The sequence below is a fragment of the Dendropsophus ebraccatus genome, chromosome 11 (genome assembly GCF_027789765.1).
Source record: "Dendropsophus ebraccatus isolate aDenEbr1 chromosome 11, aDenEbr1.pat, whole genome shotgun sequence".
Taxonomy (NCBI): Eukaryota; Metazoa; Chordata; class Amphibia; order Anura; family Hylidae; genus Dendropsophus; species Dendropsophus ebraccatus.
Window position 1 is genome coordinate 82,955,178 of NC_091464.1, and position 26,576 is coordinate 82,981,753.

A 26,576-nucleotide genomic window follows, 5' to 3' on the forward strand; every position below is an offset into this window, starting at 1 on the left:
ACAGAGTCGCAGTGATGTAAAAAGTTCTTTAATATAACAATACACTTTGACAAAATAGATAAATCTTCACATAGACTTTCAGTGCTTGACCTTGTTGTGCTTGAGAGTAGAGGAGTTTGTCTGAGGAGCCCCAACCCAATGTAGATGTGCACTCTGCTGGAACCTGAAGATATCCCTTGCAGTAAGATTACTTGTAGTTGTGTTTAGACTTTGGTCTGACCACCTTTTGCCCTACAGTTGTGAGCTACCTGTCCTGTCAGGGTAATACAAGCCCCAGCCATGGTTATCTTGGCGTAGCTAAGTGTCTAGGGGTGTCCCAGTTACCTGCACTGCGCTATAGGATACGTAGGCCTTCAGTACTGGCTGCTTTGTCCTATTGAGGCTAGTTCCTCTTGTGCTCAGGATACAGCCCTGCTCTTTGTAGACGTGTTTTCGGCGTGGGTCAGGGTGTTCCTCGGTGACCTCTCCCTTTAAAAAGCACTGCATAGTAGATATAGTAGTAGTTGGGAAGGAACTGGTTGTCTCTTGCTGAATCTATACACTCCTGTGTCTAGACGACTCACTGAACTGACTTGCTCACTTCCTCCCATGCGGAGCTAACTAACTCCTCCTATAAGGGGATGAGTGTGTAGAGAGCAGGGATAGGCAGAGAAAGAGAAAGCACCTCCTATTGTTTAGCACAAAACACATGGTACAACAACAACATTAACCCAATACTGACTTCAGCTGTGCAACACATAGACATATAGAACACTGACACCTAGTGGCGAAGCTGTAGAATACCTTAGCCCCACTTGAACTTTGTAACAGGAGCATAAGGGACTCAATAGTGGGACACCACACCAGCATCATAACCTTTCGCTGAATTACAGAGGTGAATGGCACAGAAATTATTCTAGATGCCAGAAATCTTCGAATTTCTCTGTGACTCAAAAGCCTCACCCAAAGCCATTAAATGGAATATCGGCAAGTTTGTCCTCGCTCAACAATGCAGAAGCTTTTTCTTGAGAGTGGTTTTATATTTACTCAGAGTCCATAAAACAGAGTAGACCTTGACCTGTAACTCCTCAGGCATTGACCCTGACGTCATAAAACAATTTAAAGAGAACAAGAACAGGACCAAGAGTCGAAACCTTCTCACTTCACAGATACAGCTCAGCCGAGGATCTCCGGGATCATCACCAAACGTAAGACACTTGTGGACATCTTATACTCCGGGCTCATTCCTATCATTATTCTCCTCCAGGTCATTTTCCCTGTAGAACAAAAAAAACCTGTTTTTTTTAATATATATATTTTTTAGAGTCTTCTTAGTTTTGACATCATAGAATTTCATAAAAAGGAACAAAATTCTGGACTTGAATTTACTGTGAACTTTTTACTTCTAGGTGGACATGCCCTTTAAGTAATAAGTAGACCACTCTTACAGTATGGCGTCCTATAGAATAGTTACGTGGTTTGTTGATTTATGTTAACATTATAATAAATGGCCAGTTTTGGTGATTCACTCACTTCAGTGGTAATGAGTAATGGTCCATTTACATGGAGCGATTATCGTTGGAATTTTTGCAATAACGATCACATTTAAGTGATAATCGTCTCATGTAAGCACAGTGAACGATCAAAGACGAGGGAGAAATCGTTCCTCTTGGTCTTTCAACATGTTCTCAAATCGTCGATGGTCGTTTGCTGAAAATTCACAGATTGCTTCATGTAAACAGTCTTTCAAAGATTCACCCTATGTGTGAGATGGGCTTAAGCGATCCTAAAACGATCATAATAACGTTTTTTCTAACGATTGATCTCTTCATCTAAACGTTGATCATTATAAAAACCAGATAGTTGCTTCAAAATTGTTAAACCATCCATTGGGCGAATTGAGTGACCATGTTTTTCTAATGCTGGATAACCCCTTTAAGTAGTCTTTTCATGGCCATTGTCCAGTCTAATGGACACTCTTGACCATGACAGATGGATAGGGTTAGAAGGTTTGCTTGTCAAATTTACATGTAAAAATGTATGAATGATGAGCCTTTTGTTTTTTGTCAGGAAGTTGCAGGAAAGATGAAAAAGATCAAGAACAATAATAATAAAAAAAAATAGCTATAGTAATACTTGTTACAATGATCTGGAGCAGATTTCTACTGATAATGTTTATCAGGCTGATAATTTGTACCTGTTCCATCTATGGCAACTCCAGCGAAAAATCTTTCTTTTAAATCAACTGGTGCCAGAAAGTGCCAGAGATTTGTAATTTACTTCTATTAAAAAAAATCTCGTCTTCCAGTACTTATCAGCTGCTGTAAGTCCTGCATACTTATATCTATGTCTATGACACTCAGCAGCTGATAAGTACTGAAAGACTTAGGATTTTTTAATAGAAGTAAATTACAAATCTGTTTAACTCTCTGACACCCGTTGATTATTTTAAAAAAAATGCTGCCCTTAAAGTGTGCTGATGTTACAAATGAGAAAAAAAAGTGATTTTCATAATCTGCCATGTAATTTTTTTTTCATTCCACTTCTCTCCTTCCTTTACTCTTATTTTACCTGTTTCTTCTATTTTGTATTCTCTGTCTAGATCCTCAGTTATTGTTAAGATATTTTGTTTTGACAGATTTTTCTATAGGATCCCTTTAATTTTTTAAAAAAAACTTTTGATATGTCTTATTTTGATCAGTAAAGATTGAGGTGCAGAGACTCTCTCAAGTAGGTAAAACAGTAGAAACAGATAGCTCAGAGGTAAGGAACCTTGGCCCTCCATCTAAAGCTTTGGCTGTCCAGGCATGATGGGAGTTGTAGTTTTGCAACATCTGGAGAGCCGCAGGTTTCCCATCCCTGCTTTATAAAGTTCAGACAATTTATCTCTAGATTAATCCTTAATTCATCCATTTTTTTCTCTCACTTGTCTGGCAGCCATTGTTACCGTAAGTTTTTAGTATTTGCTTTTTGGTAGCCGGTAATTCCTTTTACTGTAGTTCTAAAACTTTGCAGTGGAAATAACTTTCTGTGTCTTCTGTAACTCTAATCAGACGCGTTTCCAGCAATCTCCATTATTCAGACAACCTCTGGTAGCAGCCGCGGTCATGGTAGCTCTTCCCCCGTATCTTATCAGATTATAAGGACTGTGAAGGAAGATTATTATCCCAGAGACGCCTTTTCCTACAGGATTACAGTAGCCGCATAATATGGATTTTTCTGTATAGTTTATATATGAGGCAATGAAGCATAATGGTTGTTGTAGAACATTGACTTTTTAAATAAAATTTCTTTTATTTTTTTCTTATTTATCCCCCGATCAGACAAACAACTAAAAACACTATAAGAGAAATGAATAGCATTGATTATGTTATGACAATGGTGCCTGGCAAGGGGTGGGATGTAGTTGGAATTGGAAGCAGAAAAAAATTGGCAAACATAAGGATATGAGCAATTTTGACTTGCTGCATTGATGGGCTAGATGACAACCGCAGAGCATCTCGGTCTATGGGGTCTTCCAGGGGTTAGGATATTGCAAAAGTGATACAAGGAAAGACAACCAAGACAATCAAGAGGGTAAAGATTCTCCTTGCAGAGAGTACAAAAGGGCGCGTGGAGAAACTCTGGCTTGACTTTTATTTTCCAGTCATGTTCTAAGGCTCTTTAAAGTGTCACTGTGGTTTTATTTTTATGCCGAAATCAATAGTACAGGCGATTTGCATTTTTATCATGAAAAAGCAGTTTGAAGCTCTCCCCCCTGTCTTCTTTGTTCTCTATGGAGAGGGGAGGGGTAGAGGGAGATGAGACACCAAAACAGGACAACAAAGAGTTAATTTACAGCTACATCATCGGGCTATCTCCTCTGAAGTCAGCACTGACCTCTCTGACCTCTGAATACCAGCTTTCACACAGCTCCCACTGTGTAATCCTTTGTTCTCTGCTAGCGACTAATCTCCCTCCTCCCCTCTCCATAGGTTAGACAGGACTCGACTGATGTAAAAGAGGCGAAATTTCCTGATAATGAGCAGTGAGTGAGAGAGAGGAGGGAGGGGCCTGGGAAAAGGCCTTTTGAATGCAGATAATGGCATATTTGCCTAAAAAACCCAAATACAAAGTTTCTTAAAATCGCCTGAACTTTTGATTTCTGCAAAAAAAAAAACAAAAAAAAACACAGTGACACTTTAACCTCTTAGGGACATATGACGTACCCGTACGTCATATGTCCCCAAGAGGTGTTCAGAGGGGATGCCGCGCCGCAACCCCGCTCTGAACCGCCGCGATCCTGACTGCTATCTGCAGCACGGGACCGCGGCTATTAGCGGGAGCGGTCCGATCGCTGCTCCCGCTAATTAACACCGTTGGATGCAGCTGTCAAACATGACAGCTGCATCTAACAGTGTTGAATGCAGCCCATCCCTGGTGTCTAGTGCAGCAGGCCAAAGCAATAGAGCACTGATCTCATGGATCGGTGCTGCGTTATACAGCTACACTGATCTCTATGAGGGATCAGTGTAGCTGTATTATAAGTCCCCCAGGGGACTTCAAATTAAAGTGAACGTAAAAGAAAAAAAGAGTTTCCATTAATAAAAAGCCCACTCCCCTAATAAAAGTTTGAATCAGCCCCCTTTTCCCATTTTATTAATAATAAAAATAAATAAATAAACAAACAAACATGTTTGGTATTGTCGCATGCCTAATTGTGCAAACTATTAATTTATCACATTCCTGATCTCGCACAGTGTACGGCGTAAGTGCAAAGACCCACCAAAGTGAAAAAATTGTGCATTTTTGATCACATCAAATCCAGAAACATTGTAATGAAAAGTGATCAAAAAGTCGTATATACGCAATCAAGGTACCGATAGAAAGAACACATCATGGCGCAAAAAATTACACGGCCCCATAGACGAAAGGATAAAAGCGCTATAAGCCTGGGAATAGAGCGATTTTAGGAAACTTTTTTTGCTGTAGAAGGTTTTATTTTTTTAAAAGCCATCAAATAATATAAAAGTTATGCAAGCTGCATATCGTTTTAATCGTACCGACGTGAGGAACATGTATAACATGTCATAGGACAAACAGCGTAAAAGTGAAAACCGCCCAAAGAAAGAAAAATGCGTTTATTTTTCAATTTCACCGCGCACATAATTTTTTTCTGGTTTCGCAGCATATTTTATGCAAAAATTAAGTCTGCCAAGTACAATTAGTGACTCAAAAAATAAGGGCCCATGTGGGTTTCTAGGTGAAAAAAATGCAAGTGCTATGGCTTTTTAAACACAAGGAGGAAAAAGCGAAAACGCAAAAACAAAAATTGGCTCCGTCCTAAAGAGGTTAAGGTGTTTGATATTTATACCTCCAATAGGTGGCACCAGGGAGAGCTACATTGCATACACTCTTTAACAGCGGGTTATGCATGGCCTATAAGTCTCTATGTGCCTTGTATCACTCTCTAAGGAAGTTACATTGCAATGGGACCCATAAAAAAACTAATGGGATAAAGCCATTGATATATTGTTCCTCTCCTAAACACAATACACATATCTCTATGCACATATCTCTTATCCATAATGCTCTAAAGAAAATAAATTGTATGAATATATAAAAGAATTAAATCCTCTCCTTTGTTTCTACCAGCTCCGACTGTCTGAGGAAGAATGAAGACGTCTCTCGTTTTATTAGCTGTACTTCTCCCTTTCTTGCCTGAAGGTTCCGGTGAGTGATAACTGGAGAACGCATTGTCTAACCTGAATATAAAGAGACTATAAATACAATTATAAATACAATATCATAGACAACCTGTAATGGAAAAAACCCTAAACTTTCCTTATTATGACTAGCCTATGGTAAATGCCCCGTTATCTCACAGACGTTCTTCTGACTCTTTAAAGTATTAAGATATCAGGTTGAAAATATTCGTGGGAATTTTTTTTACTTTAGTTTTAATATGAGCTGAGATAGTGGGGGAGATTTATCAAACATGGTGTAAAGTGAAACTGGCTGAGTTGCCCCTAGCAACCAATCAGATTCCACCTTTCATTTTCCAAAGAGTCTGTGAGGAATGAAAGATGGAATCTGGTTGGTTGTTAGGGGCAACTGAGCCAGTTTCACTTTACAGCATGTTTGATAAATCTCTCCTATTATTTCCATTTTAGACTGGGGTTTCCCCATGCCATGGCCAGGGGCACACACAGAGGAGAGGGGTCACTATAGCACAGGGTCCTCCATCATGGTGCCTGGTTTTGACGTGTGGGGCAGAAAAGTTGGATTTCCATCGTGATGCTTTTGTCTATATTTCGTTGGCTGTTTTTTGTTTGTTTTCTAACCCTGCTGTTATAACTACAGGTTCCTGTTAGTCAATAACATAAGGGAGTTAGGCCAATCATGGCTGGTCATCCACCATCCAAGGCTTTTATAGGAGATGCATACATGTATTTTTAACTTAAAGGGAATGTGTCACCTAAACTTTCTTTTACTGATTAGAGTCAGATACTAAAACTTGTTCTTTTATTCTAATCTGTTTCTATTTTCTGACTGTAATTTGTTTTATTTCACTATTTGTATATTGTTATGTGGGTGGCCATCTTGCCTGGGCTGTTCTTAACAGCATTTAGTGACATGCTTTACAGCAAGACTCATGGACATAGATAACAATAGACAGACTCTGTCCCCTTGAGATGAATGTAAAACATTACTGAGCGCGCTCAGAGGTCATTCCACAGAAAGCCGCTATTGTCTCCTCTATCTACTGGTGTCACATGATGCTGCAATGCTGTATAGATCACTTTATAGCAGCCTCCTCTTATCACCACTGACACAACAGGAAGTCTCAGCTTAGATTTAGCCCCAGTGGTGGGAATGAAAACTGCAAGATATAGGGATTATATTATAATATAGATAGAAAAATGGAAAATTAGAAAAAAGTCACCAAAAATTATTTTCTAAAATTCTAAAAATATGTTTAATAATTTTCTGATGACACCTTCCCTTTAAATTCATAGACAGTACGTAAAAAATGGGACCCAGTGGTTTACTAACAATTTTCTTTCTGAGGGCTTCTTGTTTTACCACATTTAATAATGATGTCCGCACCCGTCATTTTGTGCTTTGAAACCAAAAAGTGTGCGTGTCCCTTTAAACCTCGACATAACCGACACATTTATCAAACAAACCGTAATTTTTTACAGGTTTCCCATTCTAAATATCAGCCACATCTAGTGTGACCGGATGGTCGGGTTTTAGTTCTGTCATGTGGAAAAACCCAACGAATTTACTAAGGTCGATCAATATATAATATATACTTGTTGTGTTTTTTTAAACCGGGGGGGGGGGGAGGGGGCTGGGAGGATATGTTAGCTATTAGTTGTTTTTTGTTTATTTCCATTTTTTTTACAAAATAAAAGCCCATAATGTGGATGGCAGATGTGAATTGTCACCATCTTCTTTTTTCCTGACCACAATAAAAAATTTGTTTGGAGAAAAAAAAACATCATTCAGTGACTCACAGGTGACGTCTTCTTTGACCTCAGTCGTCATTTCCCATTTTCCTCTCCATCCGGCCCCGGCCTCCATGACGGTTTCTTGCAGCTACAATTCATCTCTTCTGAACCTGCCAGACAAAATCTCAGGTTCCGCACTCATCCAGCAACTTCCTTCCCTTTTCCCACCTTCCAGTTTCCCTCCCAGACTGTAGTAATTCTGCTGTTTGGTGCAGTAAGGTCAGCTGGAAGCTGGGTGACCTCCATTACACTGACATACAGGATGCTGGGAAAGCTGTGTGACCTCCATTATGCTGACATACAGGATGCTGGAAGCTGTGAGACCTCCATTATACACTGCCATACAGGATGCTGGGAAAGCTGGGTGACCTCCACTACACTGTCATACAGGATGCTGGGAAAGCTGTGTGACCTCCATTATGCTGACATACAGGATGCTGGAAGCTGTGAGACCTCCATTATACACTGATGTACAGGATGCTGGGAAAGCTGGGTGACCTCCACTACACTGCCATACAGGATGCTGGGAAAGCTGGGTGACCTCCATTACACACTGACATACAGGATACTGGGGAAGCTGTGTGACCTCCACTACACAGCAGGGATAGAAGATATGGCATGGCGGCTTCCGGCCACCAGGGGGAGCTTACCACAGCACTCTCGTACAGCACAGCAGGGACAGAAGGTACAGCATGGCGGCCTCTGGCCACCATGGGGAGCTTACCACAGCACACTTGTACAGCACAGCAGGGACACTGTACAATATGGCGGCAGGTGACAGGATAAAAGCAGACTGTGTGCAGCTCTACAGCTGGCGGTAGGAAAAAAAAAGCAGGGATGGCAGCAGGTAAAGGGCCTCTTGAGACCTTGCCTGCACATTTTCAAGTGAGGCCTGAGGAAAGGAACATCGGTGTTGGCGGCAGGTGACGGTCTTTATGTCCTGCATGCATTTGCTCTGCAACGGACGCTAAAGGTAGAGGACAGCAGCGGCGCGCTAAAAACAATCCAAGCTGCATGCCGTGGACATACTTCTAAACAAATACTTTGCTATATCTAACCTTCGGGGGAGGCTTTATATTTAGCAATTCAGCAAAACCTCTACTAGGTCTTATTTTCGGGTAGACAGGGTATAGGTACATACCTATTATGTTGAGGAGGAGGAGACTTGCTTGGTTTAGAGATCACGCCATATAACATGATTATATTTTGTTAATAATTATCTCCGCAGCCACCGTGCTTTTACTGAACAATGCATCTCATGACGACCGCTTCAACGCCAACCTCAACGCTACTGCCACTCTGCGCTGTGAAGTTGTTAACAACACCAATGATGAGACCCTGATCTGGTACCGTGGGACCCAGCAAGTGGACATAAAATCTGAGAACAGTGTGAACATCAGTAATGTGTGCATCCCACAGCTGACAATGGAAGACAATGGAGTAAGCTTTACCTGTGCACTGGAGCGTGACCTCACCATCAAGCGCTCGGTGCAGCTGAATGTTCTCTGTGAGTCCTCATAATTATTCTAGTCTAGTAGATTCCAAAGAAGAATTGTAAGATCTAACATCTCTTAAAGTGTATTATTAAAGTGATGTTAAACTTGTAGGTATATAAGATGGGCCCTTACTATATGCATATGTGTTTGCTTAGGCTCGGTTCACACTACAATTTTGCAATCTGTTTTTCTTTTTTTTTTTTTCTTTTTGCAAAAAACGGATGGAAAAAGCGGATGCATGTGTGTGCATTCATTTTGATGCGTTTTTCCATTGAATACCATTATAAAAAAAGGATCAAAACGAATCAGTTTTTTAACGTACACAAAGTTGTCGACCTCATGTCCGTTTTTTTATAATGGAATTCAAAAGAAAAATGGATCAAAATGGATGCACACACATGAATATGTTTTTCCATCAGTTTTTTTTTTTTTTTTTGTTGCAAGAAACGGATTGCAAAAACGTAGTGAACCCAGCCTTAAAGGACAACTCCGGCGGGACCCCCCCCCCAAAAAAAACCACAGACACACACAGACACCATACTCACCATCCCTCCGGTGACGATCGCCACTCCATTCGCCCGCCGTCCGCCTCACCGTCACCTGCGTCCGCCGTCCAGCGATGTCTCCTTCTTCCGGGTCCATGAGAGAGAAAAGACTGCCAGCGCGCTTGCGCACCGGCAGCCTTTTCATTGGCTGAAGCGCATCACATGGCTTCCAGCAAGCTCAGCCAATCAGGGCTGAGCAAGCTGGAAGCCATGTGATGCGCTCCAGCCAATGAAAAGGCTGCTGGTGCGCATGTGCACCAGCAGCCTTTTCTCTCCCATTCACTCTCAATGAAGACGCCGAGGAGGAAGAAGACCCGGACCGCCCCCAGCTCTGACATCACCCGACACCAGAGAAGAGGACCGTGACGACCGTAATAGGTAATGTATATATTCTTTAACTTCCGGGGTGGGGGGTCGGGGGTCGGAAAGTGGGGGAAGGGGGCCAGACCGGGTATTTAACCACATTACAAAGTTATATAACTTTGTAATGTGTGTTAAATAAGCCAAAAAATTTTTTCGCCGGAGTTGACCTTTAAACTCCTTCCTCCGTGTGCCAGCAATGGTGATTCTGGTCCAGTATAATATGTGGATAGAAAGACTGGTGTCTGCTTCATGCTCAGAGTGCTTATCGGGGGTGTAGTTATATCCTTTTTGTTTGAATATTTTCTTCGGTTATTTACCTGTGATATAACTGATAATAATATTGGGGTCATCCTACCCGGCTATTATACCGTTATTGAGAGTCTCCTGAGGAGCCCGGCTTATGGTCTGGGTGAAACTCGTTGAGACGAGACATTAGATTTGAATAGAATAAGATTGCTATTGTAGGACCTATTGACTGACAGGTGATAGGCCCTCATTTGTAGACAAGAATTTTGACCCTGTTATATCTTCGTGTGTTATTATTTGGAATACAAATTTTAACTGTAGAAATAAAAGGTAAATTTTAATATGTGATTCTTAGATAGATTAGACCCTGGGACTTAGAAAACTTCTGGCAGGGCAATTTTTTTTGTAAAGGTGCCGGGGAGGGGGAGGCTGAAAGAAATAACTTGTTCTCACCTCCCTGGCTCCAACACTGATGCCGCATACCGCTTCTCCAGTCCCTGGCTGCTTCCTGGTTAGAGAGGGGACCTGGGTGGTGATGTGTCAGGGCTGACCAGCCAGTCAGCAGCGGGGCCCCATTACGGCCACTGACTGCCTGAGTGTCCCTGACACGTCACGAGCCAGGTCCCCTCTCTAACCACGAAGCAGCCAGGGACTGGAGCAGCGGTATACGTCATCAGTGCTGGAGCCAGGGAGGTGAGAACACATTATTTCTTTCAGCCTCCCCCATCTACAGATGTCCTTTAATATTATTTAGTTTTTTCCATTTTACTTCTCCTATTAGTGAAAGAACAATTGAGTTGAAAGAATCCCATTACCGTGCCTTACCTATAGATACTTATTAGGAATTGCTGCATTTAAAGGGCAACTATCAGCAGGTTTGACAAATTTAACCTGCTGATATATCCCTACTGTGCCTAGGGTGCTGAGGATGAAGGTATGTGTCTTACCTTCATCCTCGGCTCTGTTTCTGTGCAGTTTGTAGTTAAATTCTCAGGATAGTAAGGCGGTTTGGTGTACTGGGGGCCGGACTACTGCCTGCAGTGCCACAATGTGGCCAATCCCCAGCCAGCCTGCTCAACCCATATTAATTAGAAGGGGCAGCTGGGGGGCGGATCATTGCACTGGGGGTAGTAGTCCGGCCCCCAGTGCACCAAAATGACTTATTAGAGTAGGGTTTAAAAGCCTAATGTCATGGTAATTGTGCCGAGGATGAAGGTTAGAGACATACCTTTATCTTCAGTGCCCTGTGCGCAGAAAAGATATATCAGCAGGTTAAATTGGTCTACCCTGCTGATAGTTTCCCTTTAAAGCCAACCGCACTTTAGGGTCTGAGCCTGAACACTTACAAGTTCAGAATACAATCTTAACATAGTCACTACCTGACTACATTTGGGCTATTAAAGTCACTTGGCACCTAGGGGCCTGTGCCTAGGGGAGCAGTGTTGAGGGGGCAGTACTTAAAGGGGAACTATTAGCAAGTTAGATGAAGCTAACCTGCTGATAACCCTCTTTTGTGCACAGGATGCTGAGGAGGAAGATCTGTCTCTTACCTTCCTCCTTGGTGCCGTACCCGTGCTGTTAGCAGTGTAATCCTCTCTCTCGAGCACCATTAGGAGCACTGCCCCACCTCCATCACGCTGAGCCAGTCCACCTATTCCATTGATTATCATCAGAAGGAGTGAGCGGGCCGGCTCATGCTCTGGGGGCAGGGCAGTGCTCCTAATGGTGCTACGGACTGAGGATTACACTGCTAACAGCACAGGAACAACACAGAGGAGGAAGGTAAGATACATACCTTCATCCTCGGCACCCTGTGCAGAATAGGGGGCTATCAGCAGCTTAGCTTCATCTAACTTGCTTATAGTTCCCCTTTAAGTACTGCCCCCTAACACTGCTGCCCTAGGCACAATAGCCCAAATGTAGTCAGGTAGTGACTATATTAAGATTTGTTTCCCTTTAAATGAGTAAAAAAAAAATCATGAAATACTCTTGATGTAGCTGCTGCTGCCACAAATGATAAATGTTTCCCCTTTGGTTGAATCCATATGGGTCAGTGGATTGGGGAGATTGGGGTTTATGCTTATGGAGCAGACCTGTTACTGTATAGTATCTGTATAAGAGGCATATACCGATGTCTGATGAGATCACACATGTAATAGATCGCTCTACATTAAAGTAATATCCTTACAATCTGCCTGAAGTTAAATTGCGTCACCTTCATTGTTTTATGACATTTCATTCATATGTTTTTATAGACGCTCCTGTGCTGTCTGGAGACACAAGAATTCTCGCAGAAGAGGGTAAAACCGTCCAGGTCACGTGTGGGTTCAAAGCCAACCCGGCGGCCTCGATGTTTTGGAGACAAAATGGCAGCTTGTTCACGTTGCCTTCCCGCTACAAGCAGGACATGACCAGCGACTCTCTGCTGCTCACGATTGAAAAGGTGGAAAAGACAGATGCTGCCAATTATACATGTGTAGCTTTATTGTCCAATGGCAACGAGACTGTAAGAGTGATCGAGGTGATTGTTGGAGGTGAGTCTGCTTGGTTTCAACTCCTAATGTGCTGAAGACTGTAACACCTTCTTCGCTCCTTATCCAATCCCTATAAGTGCTTGATCGACAGCTAGAAGCAGAATCCCAAGGAGTGTCAGGAATGGGGGTAAAATAAGGAGGTGTTACAGCAGTTTAGGGACATGGGAACAACAATTTATCTCTTAACACGGAAGAATAGAACCATTTTCTAGAAGCACAGACAGATATATAAAAGGTACCATGTGTCTTCTTGATCCAACAGCATCAGCAGTCTGGAATTTAAATTACAGCTGGAGAGCCATAGGTTCCCCATCCCTGATCTAATAGTAGTCTGAAATTCACCTGTCTTCTCACATGCTTTAAAGGGGTTATCCAGGGCTACAAAAACATGGCCACTTTTTCCCCGCTCTTGTCTCCAGGTTGGGTGCGGTTTAAAACCCAGTTCCATTGAAGTAAATGGAGCTTAATTGCAAACCACACCTGACCTGGAGACAAGAGAGGGGGGAAAGTGGCCATGTTTTTGTAGCGCTGGATAACCCCTTTAAAGCATGTGAGAAGACAGGTGAATTTCAGACTACTATTAGATCAGGGATGGGGAACCTACGGCTCTCCAGTTGTTGTGTAACTACAATTCCCATCATGCCTGGAAAGCAAAAGATTTGATTTAGCTGTCTAGGCATGATGGGAGTTGTAGTTCTGCAATGGCTGGATGGCTGAAGCTTCCCCATCCCTGTTTTAGATCATATTGTTCTTCTTGAGTCTTGACCATGAAATTCTTCTTATATACTGGTTATTGGACATACAGTATACATACAGAGGTTGTTCGGCAGCTTTTCTGTCTGTACTTTTTTATGGAAAACATTCATTCTGCTTTATGATACTTGCAATGTTCTCATTCTATGTCGGAATGTGGAATCTGGTCTGTTCTCGGCTTTACTGACAATCTCTCACCTAGTTGTTCATTACTATTCCTGACCTGATCAATGGTTAACTCAGTCATATGGGTGCCTGGGCTGCCCTCATTTTCTTGCTTTGTAATTAGTATTAGTTACACCAGGTGCACGCTGCATTAGCGCAGTACTTCCTAGCTAAATGTTGGCATCGTATCAAGAGAACATTGCCGACGTATACTATGGCACACTGTGGCAGCTCCTTCCACTTCAATGGCTCAAACATAATTACTAGGGATGAGCGAACCGGCCGAGGTTCGTATGAACCTGAACTCTCTGCGTCTGATTCCCGCTGTCTGCCCACTCCATGGAGAGGGTGGATACAGCCGGGGGATGCCTGGAAACTGGGATACAGCCATAGCCATAGGCTTTATCCCAGTTTTCTAGGCAGTCCTCAGGCTGTATCCACCCTCTCCACGGAGCGGGCAGACAGCGGGAATCAGACGCCTCGGCAGGTTCGCTCATCTCTAATAATCACCCCAGTAATCTCTAGATTTATATTATGCTGAAAATTAGAGGGGCAGTGGAGCAAACTACTAACTGCACCAGAACAGCGCTGAGGAAGAAGGTAAGACACATACCTTCCTCCTCCTCGATGTCTCTGGTGTAATAGGGACATATCAGCAGGTTAGATTCGTCTCACCTGCCGATACTTCCTCTTTCAGCATTGGCTGGAAATTACACTTCCACAGTTCTTTAGTAGCAATGTTATTATTATTTCTGATGTAACATCAGTTTCAGGCAACCATTGAAAAATTGTTCGATTGTTCATTTAGATCTGACCCTAAAACCATTGTTGATCTTCGCTAATCGTTCAGTGTAATGGTGCGTTTACACAGACAGATTTATCTGACAGATTTTTGAAGCCAAAGCCAGGAACAGACTATAAACAGAGAAAAGGCCATAAAGGAAAGACTGAGATTTCTCCTCTTTTCAAATCCATTCCTGGCTTTGGCTTCCAAAATTGGTCAGATAAATCTCTCTGTGTAAACGCACCATAATTCAACATCGATCCTTCTTTCGCTTGGATCAGATGGAGTAAACGATTGTAGTAACGACTGTCGTTCTATGTAATATGGGGAGCGATTTCAGGTTGACGATAAACAATCTTGTTTACAATCAGTTATTGTTAACCGTTAAAAATCGCTTCATCTAATGGGACCCAGATGCTGAACGTTTGGTAAGTTCATTCAGGGGAAAAACAAAGGATAAGGTTGCGCTGCATTTTCCACTACTGGGAACTGGGTTGATGCAGTAACCAGCCGCAGTGCAACGGGAACACGAGCTGATGGGCATTTAGTACCTATACTTTCCATATTTCAAATATTGCAGCAGTAATCATTTTCAGCGGGTCTCAGTTTGTTTGAACAACACAATACTTTAAGTCTGGGTGTACGGGCAATGCTGGCAAAAATGGGGTTAGTCAGTATGGTTATTGGTTAGCAGATAATTCGCCAGTGTGTGATCAAAATAATATGTATGTGATATCTCTGTTACAGATCGGCAGCCTGGCCTGCCTGTGGAGGCAATAGCAGCAGCCGTGGTGGTCGGGGCCCTTATAATCGCCTTTGGATTGTTTGCACGGAGAGACAAATTAATGGTAAGTTGAACAAAATAAAATTTATCATAAGACATGATGAGGAATATCATTAAATTGTGGAACTCACCGCATAGATGGAAGTGTTAAAGGACAACTCCAGTGCTGACTCCACATCTGTTCGAATTTCCCACCATTTGCGGATCCCCGGAGCTCCGGTCAGCATCTTCATTTCTTCTTTGCCCTCTACCAAAGCCAGATTAAGACTCACTAAGGTGTGGCTACACTTCCTCTCTCCATGTGACTTCCTTCTACAGCATTTGGAAGGTGTGCTATGAGTGGGTGAGAAGAGAGTGCAAAAGAAAGAGAAGGGCAGAGATAGGTAAAATAGAGAAAGAGCTCTCATTGGTGCACAGATCCTAAAAACAATAACCATTTAGTTGCATACAGCTCTGCAATACACAATATACACAATATTTTATACAAACGAACACTGGGCTTAGTTCATAAGAAATAAAAATGATTTTTATTATGTATAAATAGGTACCAAATACACATCAAATTTCATTAGAGTAAATTAAAAAAAATGACCACAGTAATTAAAAAGTACAATTTAAAAAGAGGTGTCAGCAGAAATAAATAATCATGGATAGTGCAATTGTGATAATGTCTCATATATTAACCTCTATCTTAGTATGTTACACGGGGATATATATGTATCAGATTGCTTTAAAAGTCTCCTAATGTCCCCTATGTTTCCATTCACTGTGAAAGAGGTCTATCAGCAGCTGCTATTACCATCCAATATTATTGCACTCACCCATGCTGCCAGAACACCAAATGGAGCCGTCCCAATATACATACTAGCGACATCTAGTGGCAAAACTTAGGTACTACTTCATTACCAATTTTACTTTGGAGTACAGACTTTTGCGAGGGGTGTTAAGACTAAAAACACCAGTGGTGGGACACCACATGTTGTCTTTCAAATCAACTGGTGCCAGAGATTTGTAATTTACTTCTATTAAAAATTCTCCAGTCTTCCAGTACTTATCATCTGCTGTATGTCCTGCAAGGGGGGTGTATTCTTTGCAGTCTGGAGAGAAGGAGAGAGGTTTTCTATGGGGATTTGCTACTGCTCTGGACAGTTCCTGCCATGGACAGAGGTGGCAGCAGAGAGCACTGTGTCAGACTGGAAAGAATACACCACTTCCTGCAGGACATACAGCAGCTCAAAAGTACTGGACATTTTTTAATAGAAGTAAATTACAAATCTCTGGCACCAGTTGATATGAAAAAAGAAAAACATGTTTGGTAAACAACCCCTTTAAGGAATTACTGTTAGCAACACAAAGGAGAAGATGACTACCTGATCTGGTGATACTAGCCATCCAGTATCCAAGTGTAGAGTGTTTGGCTGACTACCAGTCACAGGGTGCAATCACTCCCTTGGCTTCTTGTAATGAGATGTCTCAGCTTGACTTGCTCCATCTTGCAGGGAATGTTCTGTGGAGACTTCTCTCCTACACCCTCATGTCTCTTATGACTTATGACTAATCATTATATAAGTAGAGGGTTGAGAATAGGGTCATGATCCTCCCAGCTGCCTGTACTAGTCCTGTGGCACCCACCACCACCAGCAGCAGCTCCATGCATCAGCTCACACACTGCTCTGTACTGTGCCAATTGGCAGACAGAACTAGCTTTCTTTATTAGAGCTGATGAATGCCAGAAAGTTTTTTTCCCCCACTTGGGATATATTCCAACAAATCATTTTTGTCCCTGAAATTTCACCCTGCTGTTGGGCCCTGCGATGTATTAGAAAGGCAGGTGCAGCAGTTACATTGTTGTACACCGCAGGTATTACTTAGGTCTGTATGATGGGACAGCACTTCAGCATTAGCTCGGAGCTAGTTAGTACAAGAGTCGGAGAGAATCTGGGTACACAATGTACAGCAATCAGACGTACTGTGCAGCGCTAATGTAGAAGAGTGAGACCGGGGGCAGAGAATAGAAATCCATACAGAACGAGGACATTGTAATCACTATGGCTAAAGTGAGTTCTTGTAGCCTCTGAATTAGGTCCTAGAGATGATGCACAGGTCTATGCGGGTCCGATATCACCAGTATGGCCTAGCAATGAAAAACAAATGCTTGGATTGTAATCCAGTTCACAGTATAAGTTGCATCGCATCCTGCACCTCACACCAAGGTGCAAACCAAGGTCCGGTGCCCGTGTGTCTGGGGGTGGGTGCTACCACTCCTGGCCACTGTTACAAGTTGACCAAAAAAAAAACAAAACAGCCCACCTGCTGCACACAACACCAGCACCAGCACCCTGGGCCACAGCATTAATGCGGCAAGCTGTTTTTTCCTAATGCCTGGCCTTTTCTCTGCTTTTGACATTTGTGCACCTTATTTCCACTTTAACTCTTCTATTCTTGCAATCCTAAAGTAATTATTCCAAGATTGCAAGTAATTCCTTTTCCGCAGGACAGGGGTTAACTAACTAATCAGGGGACCATTCACTATTGGAACAATAATCATTCATGAGAAAGTAGGCTCCTTGTCCCCAAAAGTGAATGCAAGTGACAATGTACACGCTCAACCAGTGCCCTTTTAATTCTCTATGGGACTGCTGAGCACTGACCTATGTAAGGAAGTCCTATTAATGTGATGCCCTGACCCGTGAGGGCCACTCCACAGTGCAGGTGTTACTAGCAGGCAAAAACCGGGCAGCTGCAGGGTATAGAGTTGTCACGGTACTGGCATGAGGGTGGCACAGCTGTAGGCCGGTCTGCGGTACTATGTGGGATACTGGGCATGCGATTCTTCGCTGTACCTAGTTGGGGCACCAGATAAGGGACACCAATGCCAGGGTTCAGTAACAGCAGTGGTTACAAGTTTATTGTAACTGAGGTAACTGGTAGGAACAGTCTCTTCCGGATGCAACCGGGTATATAGCAGGTTTAAACAGACAGAGCAAAGGTGGTGCTGCATAGGCTGAGGTGAAGCGTGCCGGATGATGGGGGTAGTAGTGATAGAGGAATAGAGAGGCTGGGTGGATTATAATACTTGCGGGAAATATCTTGAGTTGATGAGGAGATTGAGAACAGGAAGGGCACCCAGATGAGAGGATACTCCAGGCACTTGAGCAGGCGGACAGCCAGGAGCTGTTACAGCAGAGCACCAGCCACTCTTCTAAAGGTGAAGAGGGCCACAGAAACACATCTGTCCTCTCTGAGGTGGAGGGCAGAACTCACACAGACATCCTATCCCCTTTGTGGCAGGGAATAGACTGACTTGCAAGAGGAAGTCACATGGTAACCCCTGGCCAAAGCTCGACGGCCATTGGAGGAACCATGGTTACGGGGCATGGTCACGTGATCACCAGCCCTTGCATACCACTACACATGAACCTGAGAGTAATAGGGATTAAACAGTAAACAGTTGCAGTGCATATAGTTTCCAGGACAGGCATGGCTATAGCAATAAAAGTAACTTAAAGTGAGAAACTGACAGCATGTTCTGGGACACTGCATACCTCCCTAGCAAGTTTGAGCCGACCTCGGCGAATCTCGAGGGGTACATGAATGGACTGGACAATTAGACAACAGGAATTAATGGTGACTGTGAGTGTTGAAGTGTGTGTTTCCCACGCTCAAGGCACAGGTGACAAAGTGACGAGAGAGAAAAACCCTGGTGGCAGGACTTCACCTAGGGGTGCCTAACGTACTCTGGTTACAGGTAGTTAGTGCATGAACCATCTGACATGTAAGCCAGGACAACTTAACTGCTGGCGGGTGACCCTCAATATTCCAGCCAGTTAGACAGTAGGTTTTCAGTGAAATGTGTTACCATACTGGAGAAGAGAACTGTGAAGACCTGTGTATTACCTTGGGTGTTTGTGTGAAGTGTCCTGGACACCTGAAGGGAAAGAAGAAAATAATAAAAGCAAACATACATCTGGGTACCCTCATACACACCACTCAATCACACACACAAGCACTCCATAGGCCGAACACACGAAAAGGTATCCAGGGTGCAATGTGTATGGACAAATGTAAACGTTTAGTATGACTATGTGTGATAACTACTATGTTGGGACAAGACAGAGGTGAACAAACACTGGAGACACAAGGAAGGGAAACACAAAAGACAACAAATACTGCGAGGTCTTGTGGTGAACTGGCTCAAATAGATCTGAAGAAAACTGGCTCCACTAATCTTTCCAGTTATAGATATAATACTGTAATGGAAAACATAAGACTTGTTAAGAAAATACACTCCTACAAAACTATACTTTCTCTGAGATATATGAACTGACTTCTCTTACTCAGGATCTGACTCTGACACCAGAAAAATATATATACTGTTTTTCAAAAGAGGCACTCTACTCTGAGGCTATCTCAGTGACCTTTTGCTTACTCAGAGGAGGAAATACACAAATACCCTTGATAAGACTGAAGTATGATACTAGAGATAAGTGCAATAATAACCTTTTGACATCACATAATCACATAATGAAAGTGCTTTAGGAAGAAATGGATAAGTGTCTCGGTTAGGTAGTCTCTTTTAGGCAATAAGACCATCGTCCATGTAAAAGGCTCTGGGACAGGCACTGAAAACTTTTTAGCAATGTGAGTGTCCATCAGCACATAGCTGGTTAATAGACAAAGTTCTTGGTCAGGGGGACCAGGCATAAACCATGAACGTTACAGAATTTCACACAGCAAACAAAACAAGAAAAGAAAACAGTTTAAGGACTTTGGTCTCTGTAGCGTACTGGTGGAATTCCTCTGGTTGAGCGCTCGGACCGTCTCAGCGGAATTGCATTTTCAACAGTGACTGGTTCGGGTGCAGGGTGACAAGGTTCTCCCATAGGTGGCTGCGGAGGTGGAGCTGTTGGAAGTATGATTGGAAGAGGAGGAACAACTGGAACGTGCACAGGGACCCCTGAATAGCCTATGGGCATGAGGAATGGTTCGGACTGGAACATTTCTTCCAGAGAGAGGGGTTTAGGTGGAATGGCCAGAGCTGCTGGCGTAGACACTGGACATGGCACGGCAAGGCCTTGTAGATCCTCCTTGGCACAACACTTTATCCGATTCCGGTGCACAGTCTGAGGAACTAGACCAGGCTTTTTAACCTAATAGACATCAGTCTCTGGATGAGGGATCGAGGAGATAACGTAGGACTCAGGCTCCCAGAGGCTTTCGAGTTTATGAGAGCGATGATATTTTTTTAGCTAGATTTTATTTCCCACTTGTAGGGGTGCAGCAGTCGCCCTCCGATTATAGGCCTCCTCCTGACGCTGATGAGCCTCTCCCATCCTTTGATCCATAATTTCCCGAGCATCCTGGATTCTTCTCTGATGCGCCTGAACCCAGTCAGTCTCAGGCAGAGGGTTCGGAAGGTCAAGAGCCTGGACCCCGAGGGCGCGGTCCTGAGGGAGTTGACCCTGGCGCCCAAACATCAAGTAGAACGGGGAGTATCCCGTGGAGCAATGGGTGGTATTGTTGTAGATCTCCACCAGCTCGTCTAGCAGATGAGGCCACTCCACCCTTTTGGTCACCGAAGCTGTCCTCAGCATATTGATGAACACCTGATTGATTTTCCCTTGAGGGTGATAGGCCGTAGTGCGGAGCTTCTTGCACTCGTGGTAGGCACACAATTCCTGGAACAGCTGTGACTCGAAGGCCGGGCCCCGGTCTGTCAGCAAAGACTCTGGACATCCATAGTGCTTTACGTACTCCCTGTAGAAGGTGCTAGCAGTGGTCTTAGCGGTCAGGTCTCTGACAGGTACCACGACTAGAGTAGTGATCGACCATGGTTAGGGCATAGGTGTACCCGCATCTTGTTGGGGCCAACTTTACATGGTCTAGAGCAACAAGTTGATTAGGCCTGTGAGAGTTGATAGGATGCAAGGGGGCTCTGACTTCTCTTCCCCCAGCCTTGGAGATGTTACAGGCCGGGCACTCAGCACACCAGTTCTCAATGTCAGCTCTCATCCCAATCCAATAGAACCGCTGTCGGATGGTGGTCTCCGTTTTATGCACCCCGAAATGACCGGACTGGTCATGATAGGCGTCGAGCACCATCTTAGCATCTCGCCGGGGAATTAGGATTTGATGACACCTCTCTCCAGAGGCAGGGTCGAGGGGGTTCCGGAGGATTAGTCCCTTCTGTAGGAATAGTCTCTTTCTCTGTCTCCAAAGTCGCCTTAGTTCAACATCAGGGTAAGGCCTCTTGATCCGCATGGGAACCCGCCTGGTGGAGAGGTAGTCATAAATCTCCCCTAGAACTCTGGACTCCTCCTGGACAGTTTGCCACCTGGCCAGGTCTTGGGGGGCCCCTGTTGGAGACGGGGACGCTTCAGGCCTAGCGGCCTCGATAGCACTCTGGGAAGCGAACCTTTGATTGAAGGGGGGCATTTGCACGTCTTCCCAATCACTATCCTCCGGGGGTTCTTCGCCTCTAGAGAGCCGGGACAGGAAGTCTGCATTGACGTTAGCCTTGCCACTGCGGTATTTGATTTTGAATCTGAAATTGGCCAATCTAGAGGCCCACCGTTATTCCAGGGTGCCTAGCCGGGCAGTGTTGAGATGTGCAAGCGGGTTGTTATCCGTATAAATGGTGACAGGGGAAGCAGCGAGATAGTCCTTGAACTTCTCCGTGATGGCCCACACTAGGGCGAGTAACTCCAACTTGAAGGAGCTATAGTTGTTGTCATTCTTCTCAGCGCTCCGCAGGCTCCGGCTGGCGTAGGACACAACCCTCTCTTGACCATCTTGGACCTGGAATAACACGGCTCCTAGGCCTTGGAAACTGGCATCGGTGTAGAGCCGGAAGGGAAGGTTATAGTTTGGATAGGCCAGGATGGGAGGCGTGGTCAACAGACTCTTTATTGTTTGGAAGGCAGTCTCCTGTCATTCGGTCCACTCAATGGGGAGTCGTCGATTGTAGCTCTCCCAAAGACAACCCCGGAGCAGTTCGGTGAGGGGCTCGGCCACTTGCGCAAAGTGGGGAATGAATAATAATAGCCAGCAAATCCAAGGAAACTTCTCACCTCCTTGACGGTCTTAGAAGTGCCCCAGTGTTCCACAGTTGAGATCTTCTCTGGGTCAGGTCGTATCCCTTCAGCACTCACAACATGCCCCAGATAGTTCACTTGGGGTTTGAGAAGATGGCACTTGGAAGGTTTGATCTTCAGGCCGTGATCAATTAGGACCTGGAACACTTCAGCCAGGTGACGGATGTGGTCCTCGTAGGTACGGGAATAGACAATCACATCGTCTAGGTACAGGAGAACACTCTGGAAATTAAGGTGACCAAGGCATCTTTCTATCAACTGCTGGAAGGTAGCGGGGGCGTTGCACAGACCGAAGGGCATACTGGTGACCTCGAAGAGCCCCATAGGGGTGAAGGCCGTCTTCTTGCGGTCTTCCGGCGCCATGGGTACTTGCCAATGCCCACTGGTGAGATCCAAGGTGGAGAAGTAGGCGGCTGATCCCAGGGCGGCAATAGACTCTTCAATCCGGCGTAAAGGATAGGCATCCTTGTGCATGATTGTGTTTAACTTCCTATAATCCACGCAGAACCGGATGTTGCAGTCTTTTTTCCTTACGAGGACAATAGGGGCAGCCCACAGACTCTGACTTTCTTGGATGACAGAGTCTTTCATCTCCCTGAGCAGTTTCTTGACCGGCTGATAGCTGGCAGTAGGGATTGGCCGATGCTTTTCCTTGATAGGCAAATGGTCGCCGGTGTTGATTCGATGCTGAACCAGGCTAGTCTTTCCAAAGTCGAGGGTGTTTGTTAAAGGCTTCATGGTGCCGTTTGGCCACTTTAAGGATGCCGTGGAGGTACTCAAGTGGTGTATTGGCATCGCCAATGTGGAGTTCATCCCACCAAGGGACAGGAGGTCTGTTTGCATCTCCTCGAATACGACAGACGGACCTCTGATAGGCAATGGTTTCCTCACAGACAATGTCCTCAGGATCGAGTTGGTACAACATGGCTACAGTGGTGAACTTAGGTAAGTCAGCGGAGGAGTCTCCAAGGTTCACCAGACGTACAGGGACCTGACCATTGGAGACGGTCACCAGGCTCCTAGCAGCTCTGACCAGGGGTTGCCCCTCAACCTCGATAGCATCCAGAAGAGCGGCATAGTCGCATTGTCAAGACCCGGGCGAACCCTGCACCAAATGAGGAACTCACTGTTAGCTGAGATGGTGATCGGGCGAGCATCTCTAGTGCGGACTCGACAGATTTCCCCTCGAGGGTTGGCAAACTTCTGCTGAGCGGTGAGCACTTTGATGGTCTTCTGAACGGCAGGCAGGAGTCCTGTGGTGAAGGTGTAGGGGAGGCCCCTTGTAGCCCCCTTAGGGCTTGGCAGAGAGAGTCAACTACCTGAGTGAGGAGGTCAGGAGCCACTGGTGGATTAGCAAAGGTGGGCTGTTGTGCAGCCTGGATAGCGGGGACAGGTGGGGCCAACCCTGAGGCTGGAGGTGAGGGTGTAGGTCCCGCTGGTTCTGGGGAATCCGGACTTGGGATACAGCCAGCGCAAGGAGTATCAATGCCAACCACCCTTAGGGCTAGAGTCTTAAAGTCCAGGAAAGGCATGGTAGGGTTTTGGGCGGCTAGCATACGCAGCTGGCTCTGGATGAGTCTAGAGTCCACCCCCTTTATGAAGCGGTCAGTGATCATACTCTCCACAGCCGAGGGATCTATGGTGTCAACTTGTCTCAGGGCCCTGTAGGCAGATTGGAGTGCTAGTGCATAGTCTCTTAGGGTCTCACCTGGCATTTGTCGTCGGTCGTAGAACTTAAGGCGAACCTCTGTGGGTGACTGTACCTCAAACTCTTTGCTCAGCCGGGACAGGATCTGTTGCACATCGGCCTTCTCAGTAGCTGGCCATGATCGCACCTCCTCTGCAGCGGGACCCTCAAGTTGTCCTAGCAGCAACTGCACCTGCTGGGTGGGAGAGAGTGAGACAAGTTCAAGGGTGTGTGAGATCTTTTCTTTGAAAGCAGCTAACGTGTGGGGTTCCCCTTTATAGCTGGGGAGATTGGAGGGCCCAATAAAGAACGGCACGGCTGCTGTGATTATAGCGGCAGGAGCAGGGGGAGTAGCACGTGCTGCAGGCGGACTGCCTGATCCATCAGAGTCACTGTCGTGGCCGGTAGACATGGTGGTGGAATGCGGGGTACTGCGCCTTTAAGAGCTTGAGGTTCCGCTGGAGCACCCAGAACGCAGGCAGGATGGTGAGAGTGCGCAGGGACTGCAGGCGAACCAGCGGTGAGCAGCGATGATGGACTTGAGGCTGTAGGAACGGTAGACACAGCGGTACAAGGCAACCAGGCCTGGGAAGAGAGGGTGGAAGCAGAGTCCAGAGCTTCCAGCGGTCCGGTCACAATCTTCTTCCCCCCTGCAATGAAGGCCGGAGCAATGCAGGGCCGGGCGGGACTTGAGTGGGGCGCGCACGCGCGGGAGAGAATATGTCAGTCTACTGGGTTAACCCCTTCATAGGCCGCAGCGCGGCAATAGCAAAGTCTCTTAGGGGATGATAAGTAGCTTGCAGACAGTATAGGGATGGACACCGCGTGGTGTATCCTGTTCGTGACGCCAAAAATGCAATGCCCTGACCCGTGAGGGCCACTCCGCAGTGCAGGTGTTACTAGCAGGCAGGAACCGGGCAGCTGCAGGGTATAGAGTTGTCACGGTACTGGCACGAGGGTGGCACAGCTGTAGGCCGGTCTGCGGTACTATGCGGGATACTGGGCATGCGATTCTTTGCTGTACCTAGTTGGGGCACCAGATAAGGGACACCAATGCCAGGGTTCAGTAACAGCGGTGGTTACAAGTTTATTGTAACTGAGGTAACTGGTAGGAACAGTCTCTTCCGGATGCAACCGGGTATATAGCAGGTTTAAACAGACAGAGCAAAGGTGGTGCTGCATAGGCTGAGGTGAAGCGTGCCGGATGATGGGGGTAATAGTGATAGAGGAATAGAGAGGCTGGGTGGATTATAATACTTGCGGGAAATATCTTGAGTTGATGAGGAGATTGAGAACAGGAACGGCACCCAGATGAGAGGATACTCCAGGCACTTGAGCAGGCGGACAGCCAGGAGCTGTTACAGCAGAGCACCAGCCACTCTTCTAAAGGTGAAGAGGGCCACAGAAACACATCTGTCCTCTCTGAGGTGGAGGGCAGAACTCACGCAGACATCCTATCCCCTTTGTGGCAGGGAATAGACTGACTTGCAAGAGGAAGTCACATGGTAACCCCTGGCCAAAGCTCGACGGCCATTGGAGGAACCATGGTTACGGGGCACGGTCACGTGATCACCAGCCTTTGCATACCACTGCACAGAGTTATGCACACAAGATATACACATGAACCTGAGAGTAATAGGGATTACACAGTAAACAGTTGCAGTGCATATAGTTTCCAGGACAGGCATGGCTATAGCAATAAAAGTAACTTAAAGTGAGAAACTGACAGCATGTTCTGGGACACTGCATTAACAGTGGAGTCGTGGCTTAGTCAGTCAGTGGCACTTGTTGCGCTGTCTTGGAACATCACATCCCAGGTCCTTTCTCTAGACCAGGAAGCTGCAGGAAACTGGAACAGAAGACAGCGGACCCCAGTGCTGGAGCCAGGGAGGTAAGTGCATGTTATTTTTTTTTTACCCACCGCCTCCCCAGCAGTTTTTAAAAGAATGTCCCTGTACACTTCTTCTTTAACTGAGGGTGGTCAGTACATGAGACAGTGGCCAAGATGGAGAGTCTGATAAGTTGAGTTTCTCGAAAATAAAAAAATCATAGTTTTATGCTTCAATAAAAAAGGATTTAAAACTGTCCAAAAAAATAAAATGCTCAGGGGACTGTTAATTTAAAATAGTTAAAGGCGATATGTGTGTATATCATGTAAGTGGAAATGTTGAGGCCAGTTTGACATATTCCACCACTGGTAACAGGCTGTTTCTATTTGCAGTGCAAGAAGAATCAACTGGACACAGCTATGTAGGGAATGATCTGACGTTACGGTGATGTAGGATAACATGCAGCGTCCAACAACTGGAATCCTAGAAAGAGAAGCCAATGATTTCCATAAGGACTCTGTCTACTCTCATTAATGCAGCCTTCCTTGTAAGAAACCTTATTCCGATTACATTTGTTCTCCCCAGGTGAAGGACATTGTAACCTTGCCACTGATTTACAGGAATTGTTTTACAATCTTTGGGGTTGTGGCACAATGGGCAATGAACTTGAATCAGCCGGTACATTGTCATCTAATCCCCAGCATGACTTACGGATAACATTGCAAAACAGTCAGTTCTGGTGTAATTCATTATTATTGACGTCACATTGTGAATTGCAGTGTATTGGTTCCAGATACATTCCATAAAATATGGCCACACTA

General features: G+C 45.0%; 1 protein-coding gene and 1 long non-coding RNA gene across 2 annotated transcripts; one reads left to right on the forward strand and one right to left on the reverse strand.

The window, feature by feature from the left end:
- Positions 1-75: 75 nt before the first annotated feature.
- LOC138767711 (uncharacterized) lies at positions 76-16,674 on the reverse strand. The gene is made up of 3 exons (XR_011358840.1): positions 16,516-16,674; positions 15,277-15,478; positions 76-1,256 (listed from the first exon to the last, which is right to left on the reverse strand). It is a non-coding gene; the product is annotated as an uncharacterized lncRNA (long non-coding RNA).
- Positions 1,086-26,576, forward strand: TMIGD1 (transmembrane and immunoglobulin domain containing 1). The gene is made up of 6 exons (XM_069945415.1): positions 1,086-1,187; positions 5,614-5,691; positions 8,704-8,982; positions 12,381-12,659; positions 15,109-15,209; positions 26,148-26,576. Exons 2-6 carry the CDS (start codon positions 5,634-5,636, stop codon positions 26,178-26,180), a joined length of 750 nt encoding a protein of 249 aa, XP_069801516.1. The 5' UTR covers positions 1,086-1,187; positions 5,614-5,633; the 3' UTR covers positions 26,181-26,576.